Source organism: Ovis canadensis, chromosome 17 (genome assembly GCF_042477335.2).
Source record: "Ovis canadensis isolate MfBH-ARS-UI-01 breed Bighorn chromosome 17, ARS-UI_OviCan_v2, whole genome shotgun sequence".
Classification (NCBI taxonomy): Eukaryota; Metazoa; Chordata; class Mammalia; order Artiodactyla; family Bovidae; genus Ovis; species Ovis canadensis.
In genome coordinates this window covers 73,134,872-73,159,781 of record NC_091261.1, presented here as the reverse complement: position 1 = coordinate 73,159,781, position 24,910 = coordinate 73,134,872, and the positions used below count along the sequence as shown (strand labels likewise).

Below are 24,910 nucleotides of genomic sequence, written 5' to 3'. Positions count from 1 at the left end.
TGTCCGTCCGGCCCCCTTCGCCGCGCTCCTCATCTGCCCCGCGCCGAGCGCTGCCGCCGCCGCCGCCGCCGCCGCTCCGCTGCCCGCGCCGCCCGCGGCTCCCGATGGAGACTGACGCGCCCCAGCCTGGCCTCGCCTCCCCGGACTCGCCGCACGACCCCTGGTACGTCCCGGCCCGGCCCGGCCCGGCCTCGCTGGCCCGCGCCCGCCCCGGCCCCGCCAACATGGCCGATCCGGGTCGGGCCGGGCCTCCCCGGGGCCCGGGCCCGCGCCCCCTGCGCCCGGGCGCCCGGCGCTCACGCGGGCCCTTTGTGTCTCTCCTCCTCCGCAGCAAGATGTTCATCGGGGGACTCAGTTGGCAGACTACGCAGGGTGAGCGAGCCCGGGAGCGCCCGCCGGCCCGGCGGGGCACCCGGGACCCCCCGGCGCCCCGGAACCGGACACCCCAGCCCGGCCCTGCGCCCCGTTGACCCCGGGCGCCCCTGCGCCGTTTCGCGCCCCGCCCGGGGACCCCGAGAGCGCAGGGCGATCGGCAAGCGCGCACGGCCCAGCGGGTGGAGGGAAGGAGATGAGGGGTTCAGGGGGCATCGGGGGTGGGGGGTGGGCTGGGCCCCGGGGACCCGCCGGCGGCAGCGCCAACTCCGCTCGCACCTGCGGCTCAAACTTTTGTGAGGCGGCTCCCGGAGCGGCGGGAACCCGGCCGGAGCCGTCCCCCCTCCAGCCCTGCTCGGCCCTCGGTTTCCTGGGGCCCCCGTGGGCGCCAGGAGGCTCCAGGGGAGCCGGGTGAAGACCGGGGGTGGGGGGGAAGCGCCGGAGAGCGTGCAGGCTGCTGGGCGCGGGGGCGGCCGGACCGCGCCGGGGTCACTGGGGGCAAAGGACGGGGGAAGGGGGGAAGGGCGCAGGGGCGCGGGCCGGTCCGAAGGCGGGTGTGTGGTTACAGAAGGGCTGCGCGAATACTTCGGCCAGTTCGGGGAGGTGAAGGAGTGTCTGGTGATGCGGGACCCCCTGACCAAGAGATCCAGGTGAGCCCCTCACCCCCTCCTCCGGCTCCCGGCTCGCCCCGCTCCGCCGCCGCTCTCTGCCTTGTAACCATCTGCCTCTCCCTCACTACGGCGCGCAGGGGTTTCGGCTTCGTCACTTTCATGGACCAGGCGGGGGTGGATAAAGTCCTGGCGCAGTCGCGGCACGAGCTCGACTCCAAAACAGTGAGTGGCCCTCGGGGCTTCGGGGGTCTTTTGGGAGAGGGAGGTCGCTGGAGGAGAGGGGCAGGACTCTGTCCGGGGTTGCGGGGGGGGGGGGGGCAGTTGGATGGGATCCCAGGAGAAAGGAGGGCGTTTGCCGAGTAGAAGGGCTGCCACGCTCTGAAACTTTGTCAGTCGAGTTGAGGGGAGACGGAGCTGCAAAATCCCAAGCCTGCTAAGCGCTGTTACATCCCCACTCCACCCCAGTCCCTCCAGGACTGGGGAGGGACGGTGAGGCTGGCTCCCCCTCCCTTCACATACTAAACTTGATGCCTCAGAGAGAAGCTTGGGGTGGGGCTAGGTCCCTCCCCTAGCCCAAGTGGGGTGAGTCAGGGCTGCAGTGACCCACCCGTGGCTTCTCTGAACTCCAACTAGTACTTGGCTCCCCCCCCCACTACCCCATTGCAGACCAATGGCAAAGCATCATTGAATCCCCCCTCCTTCTCGCCCTCCCTCCCCTAACTTTTGGTCAATGAGCTCCTGGCTTTGTGTGGAAGATGTGAACCTGCTTTGCCCGTGGAGGAATTTATGAGGAGGGCCCTAGCTTGCCTGGAAACAACTCTTGCCGGCTGGGTCTGGGGAGAAGCCGCTTGCTGGGCATTCAGACTCTGGGAATATTTTGCTGCTGTCCCGCAGCTCCCCAGTGTCTTGGGCCCTGCAGGGGGCGCTGGCCCAGGCCCCGGCTCCAGGGGAGAGGGGAGAGGAGAAACCCGAGGAAGGGCTCCTCTGTGATGGGGTGACTGTCTGCCAGGGACAGTGCGACCTCTCTCCACACTCCCCCACTCTCCTCCAGCACTGGGCCTCCCTGCTTGGGTCAGTCACCGGCTCCTGCTTACCTGCAACAATAGCTGGTTGTGCCTAAGAATTTGTTAAACTACCGCCTGTCCCCAGCTCCTGTTATCTCTGCCCAGTGGCTCCCACTCTTGCCCGCGGTAATGAGCCAATGAGGCCAGGCCTCAACTTTGCCGGCCCTGAAAGGATCTTCTTGGCGCAGACCGAGTGACCCAAGCTAGGAATGGAGAGACAGTGGCCTATTGTTTTTGGTGATTATCTGCCATCAAGCTGCCTGTTCTCCTACCATCCCCTGTCCTCAGAATGCACTGATGGCTTCTGCGGCACTCAGGAAGCCGAGATGTTGGGACTGGGGTTGGAGCTGGGGGGCAGGGGCATGGACGATGGACAAGAGGAAGAGAGAGGGGAGGAAGGAGCCAGAGATAGGCATCCTTCTGAGATGCAGGACTTTGAAAAGGGCAGGGGCTTTGTGTTTGGCGTTCTCCAGCCTGGGAAAGGGGTGGGGGTGGAAGGGAGGCTTATTGTGGGAAGACTATTTTGGGTTCTGACTTTCACCTTTTATTTACTTGTTGGGTTTTATGTTTCCAGCTGTGAGTCAGAGTGGAGGTAGGGTGTGTCAGCGACTGGTTGTGCGTGGGTCTGTGGGCCCTGGCTTAGGTACCATCTCCCCTTCAGTGTCTGCACAGGGGGACTGTCAGAGGTGTGTTCTGGTGGCTTCCAGGAGAAATAGAAGGATGAACATGTCCATTGAGATACAAAATCAGTGGGCAGCTATCATTATCCCTGGAGCCCCATGGGATTTGGGGAGAGAGGAAGCATTGCCCAGTGTGGAGTTTGGAGGTTCCTTCTCTGTGGGTAGATTCCAGTGGGGGAAACAGGAGGGCTGTTCCCTGGTTCGTGCCATTCAGGCAGTGAGGAGACAGAGTCTGTTGCCTAGAACTAGGCTGAGTTTTGAACGGAAGGAACTGTGGGGAAAGACAGATGTTGCCTGTGATTGGCTGGTGAACTTCTGAGTGGTGTCCACCCACGTGAGTGGCAAGATACTCTGAAATGACTGGGCCTCAGAGGTCCTGTGTTGATCACAGTATCTCGAGCTCTGCCTTTTGATGTTTGTTAGTACGAATATAGTACCTGGGAGTACCCAGGTGCATCTTGCTTTTTCCCCTTTAGTTGTTCATGGCCAAGGGCAAAGGTGGCCTGCTGGTAATAGCACCTTTGTTTGTGCAAAGAAGGGCAGTTCACAAAGGAACGCTTTCACCTGCGTTATCTCATTTGATTCCATGCAGCTGCCTCTGGGAAAAGTGGGTGCTATTGTCCCCACTTTGCAGATGAGGGAACTGAGGCTCAGAGGGGTCAGGCAAGTTCCTAAGATCACAGACTTGGCCAGGGGCCCAAAGTTTCTGAGTCCAAATCCCATGCTCTTGCATGTCACCAAAGCCTGTGCTCTGTTTCACCCCAAGCCGACCTGTACTATCAGGGAACCGTTTGCTTGCACCATCAGGAAGGACTGTTAGATGGCGGTGGTATTGGGAAAACAGAATGGAGTCTACCCTTGTGGTTTACGAACTCTTATCTCAAAGCCTTTTGCAGGCAAAGATTGTTTCCATTCCCAAGGCTCCCGCAATCTGGATTGCCTGCCTCACCTGAACAGGTATCTCTCAGGCAGGAAGGGCTTCAATATACCTGGTGCCGGAAGGAATAAGTCTATGCCTACTTTTTTTCTGGTTCTCACTGAGGGCTAGACAACAAGTGCTTTGTAAGCATTACTTCAAATAATCTGCAGAGGATCCTTTGAGGTGGATGTCAGTACTGGCCCATTTTGCGGGTGAGCTCAAGCCTAAGGCTCAGAGAGGTTAAGTCATTTGTGCACGATCTCACAGCTGGGAAGCTGCGTTAAGTGGGATTTGAACCCAGCAGTCCAGCTCTAACCATTACATCTTTCTGCCAGAGGCCATGGTGGTTTCTGTCACTTCTGTGTCACCTCTGTGTCCTGGGATGAGAGTGGTCCTCAGATCTTCAGGCTGTGTTTAATAACCAAGGCTCCTTTACCTCTGTCTTCTCTTTCAGATTGATCCCAAGGTGGCCTTTCCTCGGCGAGCACAGCCTAAGGTAGGTATGTCTGTGTCTGGGAGCTCTGTACCACCAGTAGAGATTTTCCCATCATTCTCTTCTATGGAAGAGGCTTCTGGGTGGAGTGCTAATGGCATGGCATGGGGTGGGAGGAGGGAGGATTCCTGATGTCCTTGCTTTCTGGATTGCAGACACGATGCATTTTTCCATCTGTGCTCTGGGGTGGACTAGGGAGAGGGGCCTGTGTGTGTTGAGAGAAAGAGGAACCCCTTGGGGGATTCATTGCCCTGTATTTGAAGTCAGTACACTTTGGATTCTGGGCTTCCTTAGTGGCTCAGAGGGTAAAGAATCCGCCTGCAATGTGTGGGACACAGAGATGTGGGTTCAGTCCCTGGGTCGGGAAGATCCCCTGGAGGGGGTATGGCAACCACTCCAATATTCTTGCTTGGAGAATCCCCATGGACAGAGGAGCCTGGCCAGCCACGGTCCATAGGGTCACCCAGAGTTGGACACAGCTGAAGTGCCAGCATGCACGCATGCAAACTTTGGACTCTAATTCTGTGACTTTGGAGATCACAACTTCTGTGCCCGCACCTCTGGGGTGGGAGGCACTCAAATACATCCCAGACTTACCAGCTGAAGCTGAACTAGAGACAGGTCAGGGAGCTACCTCTGACCCCCAGTGCCCCCCCTCCCCAGCTTCCCTCACCTCTGGGATGAGGTGCGTTGGGCTTGCAGAGAGGGAAGGGATCCTAGCATCTGTTACCTGTTATCTTTCAACTTGGGTGACTGTGGCTGCCTTCCTAAGTGTTCTTTGTCCCTGGTGCTGTGGCAGATTTTTCTAGGTGCCCACAAAACAGCTCTCTGAGCAGTGGAGCCATACAGAACTCAAAACTTTTGGTGCAGCACAGGGGCCTAACAGTGGTATTCCAGTTCCCAGGGCAACTAGCTACATCTTGATTTTTAAGCAGTTGAAAACAGGAGACAGGCGGTGGCCTGACTACAGTCCTGGGAGCAGGACCCCTGAGTTGGCTGATATATCATGTGTCCAGGGACTAGGTCCCTCTCCAGGAGATCTCAGTTTCCCCCTTTGCAAGGGGTTGGTGGGAACTGGTAGCTTTGCGATTCTGAGTCATGGCGCCTAGCTCCAGCCACAGTGAAAGGAGAGGGGCAGGTCTGGGGAGACAGGAAAAGGGCATCCCTGCCAGGGTCCAGCAGAGGGCCTGAAAGCAATTATGGACCAGGTATTGGAAGGAAGCCGCACCAGGGAGCACATGGTCGGAATTGGGTTAATTCCATTAAGCAGTTTGGTGACAGAAGGTGCTTTAGTGCTAGGATGGGGCTGGGAATTGCCGTGGATTAGCCATGCGCTCCTGGGGTAATTAGGACCATGTGTTCTTCCTAAAACAGGGCTGGGGCCACGGGGCTGCCAGAGGTTGGGTTGGGAAGAGGTTGATGAGGAAAATGTCGGTGTTAAGTTCAGGGGGACCCTGGGATGGGTCTTGGCCTCTTCTAGGAGTGGCTGGTGGGGTCTTCGAGGTACGGCTGTAGGTGGGTCACTGAGCCAGCCACCCACTTCCTGACACAGACCCCAGGGAGTGAGCCAGGGTGTGGGGTGTACAGCTGCCTGTGACAGGCCCAGAGGTGAGAGTCCAAGGGGGGAGTTTGGGGTGGTAGGGGGGGAGTCTTCTGAGTAGCTGGGGCCACAGAGAGCTGTCAGCTGGCACCCCGGCAGGAGGGCTGGAGCCCCCGCTGGTGGCGGTAGGCCACAGGACTCAGATGCCCACTTTCTCATTCCCTCCCTGAACAGATGGTGACTCGAACGAAGAAGATCTTTGTCGGGGGCCTATCAGTAAACACCACGGTGGAGGATGTGAAGCAGTATTTTGAGCAGTTCGGGAAGGTGGGTCTGAACTAGGGAGCGCTGGCTGGGGGTCAGGGCGGGGGGAGGGGGGCCGGGCTCAGGGTATGAAAGCCCTGTGGAATTTTGGTCAGTAGCAAGTGCGGAGTCCAGCCAGGTCATTCCAATTCCTGCAAGAGTCGCAAAGGGGGCTGGGTCCTTTTGTGGGTGAGGCTGGGCCAAACCCAGCGTTCAGGCTCCTGGCCTATCTGTGGGCTTCAGACTGTGTACGCGTCCCCAGGGAGGGAAGCCATACAGTAGCTATCCCTGTTGTCGCCCTTCTCCTGCTTATCTTTCTTCTCTTGAGGGAGGCTGTGCTCCCGAAGCCAGTTCAATCCAGTCACCCCCTTGGCCTCCTGGGAGTCTGCACCTGTCCAGTCCACAGGGTGGTTGTACCTTCCCCCACTCCTTCCTGCTAAGGATGATAACGAGGCAATAAATATGACTCCCAGTTGTACTCAGAACCCTGCTGGTGCAGGTGGGAGCTGCGGTGGGGGGGGGGGGGGGCGTTGCAGATCTCTTAGCTTATCGGGGAGGGGCTGCAGAGACCACCCCAAATTCCTGATCAGTCCCAGAGAACTGGTTCTCAGCTCTGCGGTGCCTGGAACTTAAATTTCTGGGCCATTTAGTCCATGCAGAAGCAATGTAGTGACATCAGACAATAGCGTGTCCCCCCTTCCCCAGAAAGGGGAGCGTGTGAACATCAAGGTGCCATGGAGAGATGGCTAGGAGGGGACCAAGTTTTACTTAAGCCTCAGGGTGAAGTAGAGATTTCTGTGCTGAGTCCTGGGGTCCCTGGGCTTTTCAGACGTGAAACAGGCTGCCTGCTGGGTCTCACCTTCTCATCAAGGCCCTTTCGGTTCCCTATATAAGGTGCAAGGCACAGGAGAACCGTGGCTTGGGAATGGGACATGAGCTGGTGACTGGGTGGGTTTCCAGCCCCCTGCCTCTAGGGTAGAAGGCGAGCCGGTGGGAGGTCCCTGGCCAGCGTATGCTGGCGATGCCGGAGCCAGAGGCCTAGGCTCAAGGCACCTCCGCAGGGACCCGGGTACCGGATCCGGGGCAGGTCGGGCGGCCTGGGCCCCAGAGGGAAGGGCGCTCCTGGGAAGCAGCAGGCCCCGCTCGGGCTCCGGTGGGGTGTCTTTGTGTCTGAGCGCCGAGCATTAGAGCTCGCACTAATCTGATCCAGCAGCTGTGATTGGAGGCCGCCTGCCCCCGGGGCCGGCGTTGCCATGGCAACCGGGCCCCAGGAGAAGCCGTCAGCGGCCGCGTCTTTTGTTCGGGCCTAAATCGGCGTTGGCATGTGAAACCGGCCCGGGGAGGCCAGGGGGAGCCGGAGAATAGGCTGCCAGGGAGCGAGGGGGACAGCCGGGAATGCCAAGGGCCCCGCGGCGGGGGGCCCCCCGCCCGGATCGAGGGGCCGCCGCCGAGGGGGGAACAATGGTCAGCCGCCATGGCTGCCACTCAGGCTTAGCGGCCGCCGAACTTGGCGGCTCCCACTGGTCAGCAGGCCTCGGCCGCCTCCCCTCCCCCCCCTACCCCCCCGCCCAAGCCCCCCTGCCCCCGGGTTCCCATGGAGACCAAAGCCTATTAAGGACACTGGGCTGGGAGCCTCCCTCCCCTCTGCTGGCCCCAGGAGGGGACGCCAGTGAGGGGTCCAGCCGTGGACCCCCAACCACTTTTCCTTGCTCTATGCCCTGGCCTCAACCCCCCTTGCCTACTCCGGGTCTGTCCAGCCAAGGCCCAGGTTGAAAGGTGGGGGGTGGCCAGGGCTGGTGGAGCGACAGGGGTTGGTTGGAGGAAGGGCGGTGCATTTGGGCTGAATCAGGAACTCAGCAGCGGGATAGGGAAGGAGGGTGTGGCTGGGTTCATCTATTCATTTGTTCAAAAAGTAATCAGGGAGCACAAGTCCCGTGATGGATAGGGTGGTCATGACTGACCTGGCGCTGCCTTCATGGAGCCTTCAGAGCCAGTGGTGTGCAGTCGTTTACTCTCTAGCTTCGCCAGCCTGCCCCATGTGACTGTGGGCAAGCCCCTCTCTAGTAAAGGTACTAATAATAATAACAGCTGCTGTTTATTAAGCGCTTACTCTATCCCGGGTGCTGTGAGTTAGGAGTGTTGCATGCAGATCTCCTTTAACGCCTCCGTATAAGACACAGCTAACGCCCCATTTGACAGATAACGAACTTGAATCATAGAGACCTAAAGCTGCTGGCCAAGGTTACTTTCCAGCTCCAGCCGGTCCTACTCAAAGCCTATGCTTTTATCACAAGCTCCCCCTTTCCGGGTTTCTCTTTTCTCTGTGCCAAACATGAAGTGTCCATCCAGTTTGGACGGCTGAGCTGATTTGGGACTCAGAATGGGTCCATAAGGATGGGAGCAAGGGTGACACCGAGCTGTGCGGCCCTAGGTCAGGCGCCTCTTTGGGCAGAGAGATGTCATTTTCTCCCGAGATTCTGCAGGGGGACCCAGCTGCCTCCTGACTTACTGGTGTGGGGGGATCCTGGTTCTCCTTGGGGAAAATCCGGGGCCTGATTTCTGCTCTAGCCTAAGAGCTGGAGGACCAGCCAGCTCAGAGGCCGCCCTTTCCACTTTAACAAGGCGGATGACAACCTGGAAAGAGAGCAAAGGCGAGTGGGGAAGAGGCTGTGCCCCAAGGCCTCAGGAAGTTTTCCTTGATCCCTTGGGTGTCTGACCATTTGGGGGAGGGTCAGCAGCTGGAGTGGGAGGTGGAATGGGGAGAGGCAGTGTCAGAGGCAGCCCTTGATTCCACCCAGGATGAATCCGACCTTAGCTTAACCCCGTGAGACAGCTGACATTGGCTGAAGAATTAAGAGGGCAAGGAGGAAGCAGCAGATGTAGGCAGAGGGAAGCTGGGACTGCGGAAGGGAAGAGAAGGCCTGTGGCTGTCCGTGCATCCAAGAGGATGCCTTGAGGGAGCAGCAAGAAGAGAAGACTTGGGGTCCAAGGGATGGGGAATAATGCAGAACCTCCCCCTTCCTCCACCCTTCTCCCCTCCCCCAGTCAGTGGGAGGCCAGCAGCCCAAGCACTGAACTCTACTTGCTTTAATTACAGCCTCTAGCAAAAGGAAACCTCAATTAGAGGAAAAGATCTGTACAAGGAGAGGGGAGTTGGGTCTGACTGGAGTGGCTGCTGGCCTCCTGGCCTTTTGCAAGTAGGAAAGAGGCTTTCACTTCCCCATCTCCTATCTTACTCCTCTATTTTCTCCTCTAGCACCCACTGTCTGCCTCCTCCTACTCCTCCCAGGCTTGATCTGGGATGTGCTGTGTGACCCTGGACATGTGACTTTACCTCTCTGAGCCCATTTCCTCATCAACAGAATGAGGCTCTTACCATGCAAGGAGAAGACGGTGGGGCAAAGTGCCAGGCATATAGTGGGTGCTTAATATTTGCAGGAGAATCTGGTGGTAGGGTTGCAGATGGAATGCTGTCCCCCACCCAAGAAGCAGGCTGAGGATAAAGCCTGGACTGGGCAGGAGGGGAGTGGGTGTCGGAGCCCTCGCTCCTGGGTTGCGGTGGAGACCCCTGGGTCTGGTGGGTCCTCCACGGGAGCTCTGTTTTAGGTGGATGATGCCATGCTGATGTTTGACAAAACCACCAACCGGCACCGAGGTAAGTGTGGCCCCTCCCCCTTCCTAGGCTGGGCTGGGGGGCCTGTGGTCAGCCAGGGGGCTACAGGTCACAGCTGCCCTTTCATCTCGCCTCCTGACATCCTATCCCCGAGGATCTGCATCCTCTCCCGGGCCTGGCCTTACAGAAGGCTTTTGTCCCGCCGTTTCCTGTGCTAGAAACTTGCCGAATTGCAGACACCCGAGAGGAGAGGAACGGAGGAGTGGACCTCTCCTCCCCCTGCAACTGAGCCCTCCGCCCCCGCCCCAGCCGGTGTCTGCTGGGCTTACCTTGTCCCTGGTAACCAGAGCTGGGGCCCGGCCACCCCAGGGTCAGGCTGACTCTACAGTCTGCTCCTGCCACTGGCCCCCTTGCCCCACCCCTAGGCCGAGCCCAGCCCCCTTGCCCCTGGATCTGTGAGCATCTGGGCCACCGGGTGTGCACTGCCTGCTTGTTTTTTCCCCAAGGGCCTTGCCTTCTGAGAAATACCATTCCAGCCCCTGGGGCACACCCAGGAGGAGGCAGGGTTGTTTCTCCAGTGCCTTCAGAGCTTTGGGCCTTTTAGCCTGTTTGGGGAATGGGGTATGTGCTGGTGTGTGTGTGTGTGTGTATGTGTTTGTATCTATGCATGTGAGGGTATTTGATACTGAACAGTTGTGTAGACCTAGCATGTCAGGGTAACTCATATGCACACAGGGGCCTTTATGCCTTTGTGAGCACTAGAGTGTTTCTGTGATGTATGGGTATCTAGGGGTGTGTATGTGTGTGTATATTTGTATACAAAAATATACTTGTCCATGTTCATGTACGTTTTTAGAAGTATTTGTGTGTGTATTTTTAAAGTATTTCTATTTCCCTCTCTGGAAAGCATCTGAGGAAGAGAAAAGGCTTGTTGAATGTGATTTGCGTCACAGCCCTGCCTCTTTCTAATTTGCTATGTGATCTTGGGCCAGTCACTTCACTGAGCCTTGGTTTTCACCTCTATGATTTGGGAACTGAAATCCTATCTCATCACGTAATTGAGAGGTTGCCAGGGTGCGGGCGAAGCCTCTCATTAATTCTTAGACACTTGCCTGTAGGAAGGGAATGAGTGCTGTTGGTATGACCTGGGGCTGGGTTTTGACCAGGAGCCCGGTTCTGACCTTGCCTTTGCCCTGCAGGGTTCGGCTTTGTCACATTTGAGAGTGAAGACATCGTGGAGAAAGTGTGTGAAATCCACTTCCACGAAATCAACAACAAAATGGTGAGCAAGTGGACTTCCCTAGCAGTGCAGTAGTTCAGACTCTGCGCTCCCACTGCAAGGGGGACGGGTTCAATCCCTGGTGGGGAACGTTATGCATGATGTGCAGAGGGGGACTGGGGCTCTAGCCTGAGTCAGCCAGGGAATGCTTGGAGGTTCTGGAGGCAGGCAGAGAGGCCTCACAGTCAGTGGGCCAGAGCCAGTTTTTTCATCCCCCTGAAAATGTGGACAGGAATATGGCGGTTAGAAAGCACAGCTGGTGGGCTCAGAGGGACTTGAGGGGAAATCCTTATTCCACCGCTTCCTAGTCTAGTCATTGGACAGATGACTTCCCCTCTCAGCCTCAGTTCCCTCATCTGTAAAACGAGAGTGTCAGTAGTACCTCCATCCGTCTCAGGGCCGGTGTAAGCATTTGATGAACCACCGCATGCTCAACCCATCTCTAGCACATTGCAATCACGCCAAAAATAGTAACTACAAAATGAACAAGAGGCCTACCAGGGAATAGGAGGGTCCCTGACCCTGGGTCTATAGGAGGGACTGACTGCCGGATCTCATTGCAGGTGGAATGTAAGAAAGCTCAGCCAAAAGAGGTGATGTCACCAACGGGCTCGGCCCGGGGGAGGTCTCGAGTCATGCCCTACGGGATGGATGCCTTCATGCTGGGCATCGGCATGCTGGGTATGTGCTAGGCCTGCACCTGTGGCTTCTTCCTGCCCAGAACTGCACCTGGGGCTGCCAGGAGCTGTGTGGGTGTTGCCTTTCCTCTGTGGTCTGCCCTCCTGTCTGGGAAGAGGTGTGTGGACCAAGGATCTCAGGTCTGGCAATCCTAACGAAGGTGGGCCATTTGGTTGTGGGGTGCTGCCCTCTGGTGGTGACCGAAAGAATGGTCCAGTTGCTCCTTATTAATTGGTCCTTCTGTCCATCCCACCGTTCAATTTGTTTGTCCACTCATCCATCCAGTTAGTAGTTATTGAGCAGCTATAAATGCCAGGCCCTTTGCCAAGAATTACAGCAGTGACTTTCCTTGGAGCTTTATGGTCTGGCAGGAAAAACAAATAAGTCCCTGGTGGCTCAGTGGTAAAGAATCTACCTGCCAATGCAGGAGACGCGGGTTCCATCCTTGAGTCAGGAGGATTCTCTGGAGAAGAAAATGGCAACCCACTCTAGTATACTTGCTTGGAAAATCCCTGGACAGAGGAGCCATGGGGTCACAAAAGAGTCGGACAAAACTTAGTGACTAACAACAAAAACATAATAGGTTTGGGATGGAGAAGTATAGGGGCCAAGGGAGCATGGTCATAGAGAAGCTGACCAAGACTTGGAGACGCTAGGATATTTAAGCTGAGTCTGAGGGTTGAGTAGGAGCTAAGTCATGGGAGGGCAGGGAGCAGGGGAGGGTAAAAATGATCAGGCAGATCGAACAGCATTTACAGACACACAGGCCTTTGGGAAGGTAGAGAGAAGCCTGTTTCCTCTTGTTTGTTCGACTAATATTTATTGAGCAGCTTCTGAGAAATAGGACCTGCCTTCATTGTAATTCCCATCAAGTGAGAGATAAGATTAAACAGACCGTGTCACCACAGACTGACTGGAGGCTGTGGGAGGCCTGAGGAGGCACCTAAATCGACCTGAGGGTTGGGGAAGCTCCCTGGGGGGGGGGGGGGTCAAGGTCACCATGAGCCTTGGAAGATGAACAGGAGTCAGCAGTGCTTGGGGCCCTTGACCAAGGGTGAAAAATCTGAGCTGGGACCCCAAGAAGGTCACAGTCTTCCTGGAGAGACAAGCTGTATATACACAGAAAGAGAACACTAACAAGGGGGTCTTTATGCTGGAGATGGGGGAGGGGTGCCCTGAGGACTCAGAGAAGGGAGTATAGCATGGGCTAGAGGGTCAGGAATGGGCTCACAGATAAAGAGGGTGAGGAGCATACCCACCAAGTGGAACACTGTCTGCTCCTGAAGTTTTGTTTTTGTTTTTTGACTTTTTATTTGAAAGTAACTTTACATTTTCAGAAGAATTGGAAACGTAAAGTAGTAGTACCAAAAAATCCATATACCCTTTACCAGATTCATCTGTTGCTTTTTTTAAAGATTTTTTTCTAATGTGGATCATTTTAAAATCTTTATTGAGTTTGTTACAATATTGCTTCTTTTTTAATGTTTTGGTGTTTTGCCTGAGACGCATGTGAGATATTAGACTTGGTTGGGGGACAACCAAGGATTGAACTCTTAATTCCTTTGGAAGGTGATGTCTTAACCAGTGGACCACCAGAGAAGTCCCCAGATTCACTTATTGTTAACATCATACCCTATTTGCTTTTCTCATTCCTCCATAAGTATATGTGTGTATATATATATATATATATATATATACACACATATGCATACACACACATATATGATATGCTTATGATTTTTCTCTAAATCATTTGAGGGTAAATTACTTCAGTGTGTATTTCCCAAGATTAGGGGTGTGCTTTCATGAAACATGATAATTATCAACTTCATATATTTATATTGATACAATATTTTAATCTAATCTACTATTTTCTGATTTTATCAGTTGATCCAGTACTATCCTTTATAGCTATTTCTGTCCTCCAGAACAAGATCCACCAGAATCAGTTTTTGAATTTAGTTGTTCTGTTTCTTTAGTGTCCTTTGGAACTCTGAGAAAATTTTCTTTTCAAAACAATTTATTAGCTGGTTTTACCCCTTTTAAAAAATGGGGGAGGGGACTTCCCTTGCAGTGCAGTGGTTAAAACTCAGTGCTTCCGCTGCAGTGGGTATGGGTTTGATCTCTGATCGGAGAACTAAGATCCCACATGTGCTTGTCAAAGCCCCCCACCGCCAAAAAACGTGAGGGTGGGAAAGAGAAAAGAATAATTCTAACCAATAGAGAATCATGGTTAAGAGACTTGGAGCCAGTCAGATCTGATTTTGAATCCCAATTATACCATTATTACTCACTATGTGATCTTTCTTTCAAAGCTGCAAATATCTGTTATATGCATACTAAGTAGTAGGCACTGTGCTGGTGATGGAGAGACAGAAATAAAAGGTGGGGAAGACAGAAAATCAGCTTTTGAAGAAATCCTGGGATAAGTTCAGATGCTGGTCATCTGTGCTATAAAAGGAAAAAACCAGGGTGACATGATAAATATTGAAAGGAAAAACCAGGGAGAATCACATGATAAATACTGTTGTAACTGATGAGAGAGAGGTCTTTTGCGGGATCACTTCTCTGAGGAGGTGACATTTGAGCTGCCTCTTGCACAGTGAGAAGGGCATAGTCATGTGAAAACCTGAGGAAGAGTGTCCCAGGCAGAGGAATTATCATGTGCAAAGGCCCTGGGGTGGGAAGGAGCTTGTGAGTTTGAAAAGCAGCGTGGAGGCCAGGGTGGCCACAGCAGGGTGAGAGGGGCAGGGTGTAGACGAGGAGAGGATAGAGGCAGGAGCCAGAGCACGAAGAACCTCGATAAGGGTTAGGGTTATTCTCAGCTAGTGTCACCTCACTGAGCCTCAGTTTCTCTGCCTATAAAATGAGGCTCCTAACAGTGCCACTTGGGGTTCTTAAGGAGAGAGCAAAGTGTGCAGGGGGCTTTGTATAGGGCTTGGCATGCAGATGGTATGTATGTGGTAAATGTGATTATTATTCGTGATACATCCTCCCCCACAGTGCTGTAGATAAAGCATCTGACACTGGTCCCCTTGCCTTATCAGGTTACCCTGGTTTCCAAGCCACGACCTATGCCAGCCGGAGTTATACAGGCCTCGCCCCCGGCTACACCTACCAGTTCCCTGGTAAGTCCTGCCCAGTGTCCATCTGCTGCCAGCATGTCCCCGGTTCCTGGGCAGTCTGACTCCTCAGGGCAGTGTTCAGGGGGTGGTGCATGGCTGGGGGGAGGTCTGCCTGCTGGAGGTTAGGAAGGAAGGGCATGTCTGAGGAAGGAGCGCCTCTCCCCACCCAGCACCCCCTCCCCTCCCGAGAAGCTGGGGGTGGGGCTCCCTGTGTGGCCCTGCATGACACCCCTCCCTCCCAGGATGACCTCTGCCTGCCTCTTGCCTTTCCTCCCTACCTACCTCCAGGGTTGCCGCTTCCACCAAAAGGGCATCAGGCTTGTGGTGGGGAGTCCCCCCTGAGGGCCAGCGTTGGCTGTGTCCTTATGGACTCACCTATAATGACCATGTGCTACAGTGAGCTCCTTCCAAGGCAGATGAGACCTTTTGAGACCCTGAATGCTGAAAAGCAATTTAAAACCACAATGATCACCACCCTCATTTGCAATTCAAAATAAGAACAACACTAGCCCTTCCCATACTGGCAAGAAGCCCAACAAACTTCTGAGCCTTTCCCTTGATGACTATTCATTGTTTTTTTTTAATATCAAATATCGTATTTTTGCAAGGCTCTTGTTTGTTTTTCGGTCTTATTTCTCTGGAGTGTTCCCTAAGCCCTTGCACCTTGGGCTGTCCAGCTATGACTCCTCTGTGCACATGACCCTGACTAGTCCTGATAGTGATCTCCGGGGGGAGGCGGGATGAGCTGGATTTTCTAGGTGAGGAAATGGGCTCAGAGGGGAAAAGTGACTGCAAAGATGACTCATCTAGAAGGTGGCAGAGCTGCTCTAGGGTCATTGCTTGCCTGCCCCCAAAACAGAACAAAAAGATGGATTCTGGGAGATGTTTTAGTGCCTTCAGACCTTTTAAGAAAAACACCAAGGACAGAAGCTCCACCATCTCCCAGTGCCCCGGGTGTAGGTGGCAACTCTGCCCACTTGTCCCTTCCCTGTTGGTCTCGCCTCTGCCTTTGTCTCCTTCCCCACCCTGGCCTGCTGGCCTGCGTGCTCTCCCCATCCGCAGCTCTCGGGTCCTGTGCATGGCCTGTCCCGCGGGTGCCTTCGTCCTCCCTGGGCCACGCCCGAGGGGCCTCTCTGCATCTTCCTAAGCTGTTTTACGTTTCATTTTAGAATTCCGTGTAGAGCGGACCCCTCTCCCGAGCGCCCCAGTCCTCCCCGAGCTTACAGGTCAGTCGCTCGGATTTCGTACACCTCACAGGCCACATGGGGGAGAAAGAGAATGACCCAGGGACCGACCCCGGGAAAGCTCGGGGGACCCTCTTCTCCTGCCCTCCAGCCCTCTGGCGGTGCGGCAGCCTCAGGCACTGGCCAGTCTGCGTAGCTACATGGTCCTTAAGGGTAGGGCACAGGGCCAAGCCCAGCAGATGGAGGTGAAATCACTCATTCATCCATTTGACAAATATTTATCTAGCGCCTCCGGTATGCCAGGCACCGTGTAGGCGCTGGGATCCAGCGGTGAACCAGCCAGGGTCTCAAATTCAGAGCGGAGTGGGCGGGGTGGGGACGTCAGGACATGGTGGTGGGCGTGGCTCCGCTCTGCCCCTGCGAGGAGGCAATGTAGAAACCCGGTTATGTTCAGATCCCATTTTTCCAAGAGAAGCCAGAAACCCGGCTTTCACTTTCAAATGAATTTTCAGTTATTTTCAAATATTAGCAACAAATTTCAAATTTTTAAGTTCCCTGGGGACCAAATGAAACCTATTTGAGGGCTGAACCCAGCCTATTTGCAACTCGTGGGCAAGTAGGGCGATGTGTGCTGCCATCCTGGGCGATTTCTCCAGCTGGAGTTTTCACCTGGGCCTGTCAGCTCAGCTCTGGAGCTGGGGCCGGGGCGGAGGCCCACAGCAAGGGGCAAGGGGCAAGGGGCGGATGCAGATGACGTGGGCTGCAACAGGTTTCTCTGTTCAACCTGCTTCTCCCCTCACCCCACCCCCAGACTCCTTCCCCGAACCTAGCCACATGTGGAAGACACAAGCGTGGACGCTGCTTTAGATGAGAACTTCCTTCCAAGGGGTGCCTAGGGGGCCCCCAAAATGGGGCAGCAGAAAGAGGCACCTGGGGTGAAGGAGGGGGAGGGAGTCTTGGTGGTGGGGGTGATAGAAGATCTTCCCTGAGCAGAGTGAGGCAGATGGGGGTCTTTCCTACTCATCTTGGAACTTGTGTTGAGGGCCTACTGTGTGAGACAGACAGCCAAGCCCTGGAAGCAAAGAAGGAACCAGACAGCCAGGCTCTCATCTGCAGAACTTGTGCTCTAGAGAGAGAGATAAATACTTATTATACAAATGAGTAATGCTTTACTGTTGTGATGAGAGCATGCTGGTTTTGCTTTCAGGAAATGCCTAACTGGGCCCTAAACCAGACCTCAGGGCCCAGCCCTGCCCTTAAAGAATTGAGGGAAGAAATAGCCCCTCTGCAGACATTTTGGCCTGGGGAGGCAGTGGGTTTGAGGCTGAGCAGTTCTTGGAGGTCTGGGGTCTGAGCTTTTCCCTCACTTTCAAGGGACGACAGTATTTCCTCGTGCGTTTAATCAATATTTGTTGTGCCAAACGCTGTACCAGGCGGTGGGGATTCGGTAGGGAGTGAGACAGACAAACTCCCTGCCCTCCTGGAGTTGACAGTCTGGTGGAGGGAGACAGGAATAAACAAGTAAATCAAGATACTTGCACCGGGTGAGGGGTTCCACAAGGAAAATAAAACAAGATGTGCTAAGGTGCTTGGGTCGGGGTGGGGGGCTGCCTTAGTAGGGGTAGTCAGAGAAGGCTTCTCAAAGGAGTTGATGTTTTGAGTGAGAAGGTGCCAGCACTCTAAAGATCTTAGGCAAAGTGTCTCCCAACTGTGCAGGCATGCTGTCCTAGATTTTCATATCCTGGTCCAACAACCTACCTCAGAATTTTCACAAGGATTTTCTTTTTCCAGAGTCCCTTCCACTTCCAGTTCCAGTTCGGGGCTAGGGCACTAAAACAAAAGGCGCTGGCTCTGGATGGGAGCGTGGCCTCCCAGGGTTGCAGTGGCAGAGTCAAGCAGTAGGGGGTGCTCACCCCCAGCCGGAGGCAGCTCCAGGCTCACGACAACCCATCATTAAAGCACGAATCCCTCCTAGTTATATTCCTCCTAGTTCAGTTCAGTTCAGTCATTCAGTTGTATCCAGCTCTTTGGGACCCCATGGACTGCAGCACACCAGGGCTTCCCTGTCCATCACCAACTCTAGGAACTTACTCAAACTCATGTCCATTGAGTCAGAGATGCCATCCAACCATCTCATCCTCTGTTGTCCCCTTCTTCTCCCGCCTTCAATCTTTCCCAGCATCAGGGTCTTTTCAGATGAGTCAGTTCTTCCCATCAGGTGGCCAAAGTATTGGAGTTTCAGTTTCAGCATCAGTTCTTCCAGTGAATATTCAGGACTGATTTCCTTTAGGATTGACTGGTTTGATCTTGCAGTCCAAGGGACTCTCAAGAGCCTTCTCCAACAACACAGTTCAAAAGCATCAATACTTTGGTGCTCAGCTTTCTTTATAGCCTAACTCTCACATCCATACATCACTACTGGAAAAACTGTAGCTTTGACTAGATGGGCCTTTGTTGGCAAAGTAATGTCTCTGCTTTTTAATATGCTGTCTAGGTTGGTCATAGTTTTTCTTCCAAAGAACAAGCGTCTATTAATTTCATGGCTGCAGTCACCATCTGCAGTGACTTTGGAGCCCCCTCAAAATTCTCTCACTGTTTCCATTGTTTCCCCATCTATTTGCCATGAAGTGATGGGACCAGATGCCATGATCTAAGTCTTCTGAATGTTGAGTTTTAAGCCAACTTTTTCACTCTCCTCTTTCACTTTCATCAAGAGGCTTTTCAGTTCTTCACTTTCTTCCCTAAGGGTGGTGTCATCTGCGTATCTGATGTTATTGATATTTCTCCAGGCAATCTTGATTCCAGCTTGTGCTTCCATCCAGCCTGGCATTCACATGATGTGCTTTGCATATAAGTTAAATAAGCAGGGTGACAATATACAGCCTTGACGTACTCCTTTCCTGATTTGGAACCAGTCTGTTGCTCCATGTCCAGTTCTAACTGTTGCTTCTTGGCCTGCATACAGATTTCTCAGGAGGCAGGTCAGGTGGTCTGGTATTCCCATCTCTTGAAGAATTTTTCAGTTTGTTGTGATCCACACAGTCAAAAGCTTTGATGTAGTCAATAAAGCAGAAGTAGATGTTTTTCTGGAACTCTCTAGCTTTTTCCATGATCCAGTGGATGTTGGCAATTTGACCTCTGGTTCCTCTGCCTTTTCTAAATCCAGCTTGAACATCTGGAAGTTCATGGTTCATGTACTGTTGAAGCCTGGCTTGGAGAATTTTGAGCATTATTTTGCTAGCGTGTGAGATGAGTGCGATTGTGTGGTAGTGTGAACATTCTTTGGCATTGCCTTTCTTTGGGATTGGCATAAAAACTGACCTTTTCCAGTCCTGTGGCTGCTGCTGAGTTTCCAAATTTGCTGGCATATTGAGTGCAGCACTTTGACAGCATCATTTTTTAGGATTTGAAATAGCTCCACTGGAATTCCATCACCTCCACTAGCTTTGTTCATAGTGATGCTTCCTAAGGCCCTCACTTCACATTCCAGGATGTCTGGCTCTGGGTGAGTGATCACACCATCGTGGTTATCTGCATCGTGAAGATGTTTTTTGTATAGTTGTCCTGTGTATTCTTGCCACCTCTTCTTAATATCTTCTGCTTCTGTTAGGTCCATACCTTTTCTGTCCTTTATTGAGCCCATCTTTGCATGGAATATTCCCTTGGTATCTCTAATTTTCTTGAAGAGATCTCTAGTCTTTCTCATTCTATTGTTTTCCTCTATTTCTTTGCACTGATCACTGAGGAAGGTTTTCTTATCTCTCCTAGCTATTCTTTGGAACTCTGCATTCAAGTGAGTGTATCTTTCCTGTTCTCCTTTGCCTTTTGCTTTGTCTTCTTTCCTCAGCTATTTATTTATAAGCCCTCCTCAGACAACTGTTTTGCCTTTTTGCATTTCTTTTTCTTGTGGATGGTCTTGATCACTGCTATTCCTTAAACACCTGCTGTGTACAAGGCGCTATAGAGGTTGGGGGGGAGTGGGGTAGACAGCAAACTAGGGAATAGCCAGATCCCTGTGTCTGAAGAGAGGGTCAGAGACAAGGGGATGAGGAGACCTGGGGAAGGGAGTGGTCGTTTCTTCCTGGGTGATGGTCAGGGGTGCTGAGCCAGGAGGAGGGGTGCGAGGGGAGCCGGCCAGGCAGCAGAAAGAGCGAAATGGGGTTGTTGAAGCTTCAGCGGATCTTTTGGCAGGGGAGTGGAGGGGCGGGGAAGGCGAGAATGCACCTTGGTCCGTTGGTCCTGGGGCGACAGGCCCGGCTTTTGGTGCCTCTGTCAGTCAGTCGTCGGCTCCAGTTGACTTGGACTGGAAGGAGGGACGAATCTCTCGATAGCCCTGGGCTGAGTAGCCCCCCAGTTCGGCCAAGGGCCCTCCCTGGTGATGGCAGCAGCGGGTAATACTCAGGGCAGCTCAGGGGGTGCTCCACCCCCATCCCACCCCCCCCCATGAGATGTGACTTGTGCATCCCCCCACCCCATGACATTTGGGTTGTGCGCACGTGTCCCTCAAGTCCAAGTTGAAGCTGAGGCCCAGCCGATCCCTGGGAGGCCATCCTCTCTCCTCCCTTTCTCCAAGGGAGCTCTTTTCTGCCTGACCCCGGGGCTGTGCTTGACCCCTCTGAGGTGGGGTATGGCCAGAGAGGCTCTGCCCACACCCCTGCTGCCCCTCAGCCACCACGCTGAAGTGCCCACACCTTTCCTTCCAGCCATTCCCCTCACCGCTTATGGACCCATGGCGGCGGCGGCAGCAGCAGCAGCTGTGGTTCGAGGGACAGGTGAGGCCGTCTGGGGTGCAGGGGGCGAGGGGGATGGGGGACAGATAAGTCTAGAGGGGAGGGGAGGTGGCCACGGCCACCCCTTTCCAGAGGGACTCACTTATTCTTTCACTCAAGGACTATGAACTGAGCACCTGGCAGGCCCGCCAGGAAGGAGACAGGTGTGGTCTCTGCCCTCCAGAGCTTGCAGGCTGGTGGGGCGGCAGGTGTTAAAAAGGCGATCCCATGTTATAGCCCCACCGGGGGAAGTCAGGTGTCAGAGAGGGGCCTCTCAGGAAGGGCTGCCAGGAGGTTGCTCCTCTTAACTTCCAATCTGAAGGCAAAGAGAAGAAAAGGTATTCCCAGCAGAGGGACACGCAGGTGCCAAGGCTTGGAGGCCAGTTAGCATGGGTGGAGTGGAGGAGTGAAGAGTGGAGACAAGGAACCAGATTCTAGGGAAACACCAAACATTTTAAATAGCAGAGTGATGATCATTTTAGACAGCGCAGGCAGCTGCAGGGTGGGGACAGGTGGGAAGGGCTCCACTAGGGAGGGGCAGTCAGTAAGGAGGCTGCTGAGCCGTGGCACCGGAGATAAAGAGGGCCCTGGGCTGAGGCTGGTGGGGGTGGACGGACTCTGGGCAGTCTCCAGGCAGTGGTCCCACAACACTCTGCTGGATGTGGGGGTGAGGCCGAGGGGGAGGGTCAAGGTCGAGGGAGGGGGTGGGATGGGTTGGGGGGGTTGCTGCGGGGTCACCGTGGGCGCCGGGGCTATCACCGTCTTCTTTCTGGGTTGCCAGGCTCTCACCCCTGGACGATGGCTCCCCCTCCAGGTTCGACTCCCAGCCGCACAGGGGGCTTCCTGGGGACCACCAGCCCTGGCCCCATGGCCGAGCTCTACGGAGCAGCCAATCAGGACTCGGGGGTCAGCAGTTACATCAGCGCTGCCAGCCCCGCCCCCAGCACTGGCTTCGGCCACAGTCTTGGGGTGAGTGGCCCCCAGACCTGGAGGCCCCAGAAGTTGAAGGAGGGAGAGACCTTGTCTGTCTTTCGGGGGAGGGGGAGAAGAGAGGCAAGAGATAATGGATGGGAGACCTGGGATCAGTGAGAGTTATCATTCACTTGTTCAGTGGGCATTTATTGATTGCCCTCTGTATGCCAGGCATTGGGTGGGCTCTGGGAATACTGTGCAAATGAGGCTCAGCATCTCTGCCTGCATGGAGGCTAGATTCTATCTCAGGGGTGCCCTGCTTTTAACCAGGGTTCTGGTTATCTGCAGATTCTCAGGCCCTACCCTGGATAATCTACCCTAGGAGAAAGTAGGGGTGATATGGGCAGGGCTAGAGAAGGTCTGTGCCTTACCTGAGTCTCCAGTGGAAGAAAGGAGGAGCCCCTGGGCTTTCTCTGCCACCCCCCGGAATCTAGGAGTCAAATCCTTTTCTTTCCAGGGCCCCTTGATTGCCACAGCTTTCACCAATGGGTACCACTGAAGCAGGAAACAGGTGGCAGGAGGTGAGGAGGTGGGCTGGGGCTTTGGGGTGTGGGTGGCACCTGGGAGGCTAGCGTTGAGCAGTGCAGTCTGGGACATAGACTTTCATGGAACCCACAGCTTCAGTGGGGAGACAGACCTTTATCCCAGCAATGGTCAAAGACCCGGAGAAGCTACTCAAACTGCTCCATAAAGAATGTAAATGATAGCCACCATAAGGCAGCATGTGCCGCTGCTCAGGCAAAGATTTTTTTTTTAAGACTGTTGGGGCTCCGCAGTGATAAGAGAGGAGAGGAACCTGTGCAAATCGGCTCAGGTTTTTCAAAGGGCAGGGTTTATCTGGACTAAACATTTCATGCCCATAACACAGTGATTCTACTTCTAGGCATTTATTTTTATAACTGAAATGCCCATCAACAGGAGAGCGGTTAAATAGACTGCATGCATGCACTGGAATATCCAACAGGTGAAACAGGATACTGTCCACATATCTACATATACAGAGAGCGAGGGGGAGGGGAAGACACTGCACACACAGCCATCATGCTGTGTACAGTGGGGCGCTCTGGGTCCCAGCGACACTTCCTTTGTTTGTCCATTTGTGCATTCCAACAACTATTTATTGAGCATTTGTTTCAGGAAGGGGTGGTAGAAGACCAAAAAGGCTCGCCTCTCTCTACAGACAAAAAAAAACGTCAGCAGTTGAGATCATTCTAAATTGCACGTGAGAGGTCTACCTGCTTCAGGGGTTCAGAGCGCAGTCCCTGAGAAGGTGACATTGGAACGAATCCAGCCATCCAGAAATCTAGGGAAAGAGGGTTCCAGACAGGGAGCAGGAGATGCGAAATATATGCACAAAGCTTGCCTAGGAAGGGATTAGGGAAAGAGGCCTTAGGCACGAGGAGACGTGGGTTCGTGGGTTCTGCGGGCCGCAGAGAGGCGGGGGGGGGGGGGGGGGGGGCAGGACCCGCTAACCCGCTGCTGTATTCCAGCGCCCTGGCCTGCAGCTGACTGAGGACCACGAGTGAGCCAGCGAGGGGGCGGGGACACCTCAGCCGCAGCCGCCGCCCCCTCCCCCGCAGCGACTCGGACCGCTACTGCCTGCCCCCTACTCCCTGGGCCCCCTGGCCCCTGCCCTGCTGCCCCTCCACCTCACCCCCGGACATCCATGTCTGGCTCCCCTACTAACCTCCCCCTCTTCCGCCCCTGGCCCTTTCCCCCACCTCCCCTGTCCTACCTGCTTTTATTTATTTTGGATTAGCCGGTTGCCCCCGCCCGCCCGCCGCCTCCCCCGCCCCCCATTCTCCTCTCCGCGCCACCCCCCCACGTCGGGTCTGCGCCCCTCTCCCCTCCGCGCCCCCATAGGACCCCCGCACCCAGAAGGCTTTTGTATTTGTGCATAGCTAGAGTGAGGGCGGAGGGGGCCTGCTACAGACGACAGCCACAACCCTGGTTTTTTTATTCTGATTTTTCCTTCCTTTTCTCTTTCCTTTTTGTTTTGTTCTGTTTTTTAAAGAAACGGTTTTTTAAACTATTTCTAGGTTTGTGAATGTGAAGCCCCAGGCCGCAGGGGGCAAGGGGCCAGGTGCCCCCCCACCAGCTGAGAACAAAATGTCTATGTGGGTGTGGGGCCCTGGCCAGCTCCCTCCAGCCCTGGAGAGGAGGACAGGCTGAGGAGGCCAGGCCGAGCCCCTGGGACCATCCCGTCCTGTATCATATATGTAAATACTGTGAGGTGAAGCCCCTACCCGTCTCTAAGACCCCTTGGGGGCGAGGGCATCGCCTCACCCCACCTGCGTTTCTGCACCTCCCTCTCAGACACCATTACTGTAAGCTTGCAGGCCTCAACTGTGGCCAAGGCAGGCCCCGCTCTCTCAGGCCCTATGGGGTCAAAGGCCTTGGGCCCGTTCACCCCAAAAAAACCCAGTGTGGGGGCGAGGGAAGAGAAGGGCTCGCCCGGAGCCACTGGTGGAAAGGAATTAACTCTCCAAAGGTCACCCCCGCCTGCCCCCTACCTGGTCAGGCCTTCATGGTCTCTGCCCTGAGCCCCCCATGAGTGGGCATTGGGGGTGGGCACTTTGGGAAGGGGCGGACCCCAGGGGAAAGCAAAGGGCTTCTCAGGGAACCCCCACATTCTCTCACTGAAGTTCCCCACCAGGATGGTCCCGTGGCCAGAGCCCCGAGTCCCTGGGCCCTCTTCGAAGGAAAGAGGCTCAGGTCATGACTTCATGAACAGCGAGTGACCAGGCTGGTGTGGCTGGGTGGAGCCTCCCACCCACCCACTGCCTGCCCGTGTCCTCTCCCCCAGGTCTGGGGCTGGGAACCTAAGCTCCCTTCCTCATCATAGTCCCCTCCCCTGAAAATCCCCTTTGGAGAGTTAATTGTCTGTGTGAGGTGCTTAACCTATTAGCCCTGAGAACACAAAGCAATAATCTTTGTTACTGAGATGCGCGGCTATTCGTGGTTTTTTTTTTTTTTTTAATGTTTCCTAATAAAAGAGAAGCTGCATTTTATTGGTTTTTATTTTTAATTTTCTACACACTTGAGCTGAGTCATGAGAGACTTAGCTTTCCTCTCCTCCCCTTCCTGTGATCCCCCACCCCACTGGGCCCACCCATGGGCTCAGGGCCTTGGAATTCCGTTTTCTGATTTGTTTGGGAAATTTTTTTAAAAAGATGTTACACGGTGTTTTGAAGCCAGCAAGTTACCACCCTCCGGTGTCTCTTCTCTCCACATCTGTAACTTCTTTTTCCAGGTTTTATTTTCAGTTTTGAATTCCTAATAAATTATTTGAAAACGGGCCTGAGCTT

General features: G+C 54.4%; 1 protein-coding gene across 4 annotated transcripts; it reads left to right on the top strand.

Moving 5' to 3' along the window:
- Positions 1-24,901, top strand: MSI1 (musashi RNA binding protein 1). 4 transcript variants are annotated; one of them, XM_069557002.1, is made up of 15 exons: positions 1-163; positions 332-372; positions 941-1,022; positions 1,121-1,205; positions 4,101-4,142; positions 5,914-6,006; positions 9,589-9,637; positions 10,795-10,877; positions 11,438-11,555; positions 14,600-14,680; positions 15,847-15,903; positions 20,565-20,633; positions 21,412-21,599; positions 22,060-22,123; positions 23,093-24,901. In XM_069557002.1, the coding sequence occupies exons 1-14, from the start codon at positions 105-107 to the stop codon at positions 22,099-22,101; spliced, it is 1,089 nt and encodes a 362-aa protein (XP_069413103.1). In that variant the 5' UTR covers positions 1-104; the 3' UTR covers positions 22,102-22,123; positions 23,093-24,901. The 4 variants fall into 4 exon arrangements, with proteins under 4 accessions (XP_069413103.1, XP_069413104.1, XP_069413106.1 ...); XM_069557003.1 differs by having other exon boundaries at positions 16-163; positions 21,445-21,599; XM_069557005.1 differs by lacking the exon at positions 15,847-15,903 and having other exon boundaries at positions 16-163; positions 21,445-21,599.
- Positions 24,902-24,910: the final 9 nt, after the last annotated feature.

What these genes read in the sequence shown, in the direction of transcription:
- MSI1 (XM_069557002.1), top strand. Translation starts at nt 105, where the DNA reads ATGGAGACTGACGCGCCCCAGCCTGGCCTCGCCTCCCCGGACTCGCCG. An exon ending in ACGAGCTCGACTCCAAAACA is followed by an intron (nt 1,206 to 4,100) that starts GTGAGTGGCCCT and finishes CTTCTCTTTCAG; the next exon opens with ATTGATCCCAAGGTGGCCTT. An exon ending in AGCTGTGGTTCGAGGGACAG is followed by an intron (nt 20,634 to 21,411) that starts GTGAGGCCGTCT and finishes CTGGGTTGCCAG; the next exon opens with GCTCTCACCCCTGGACGATG.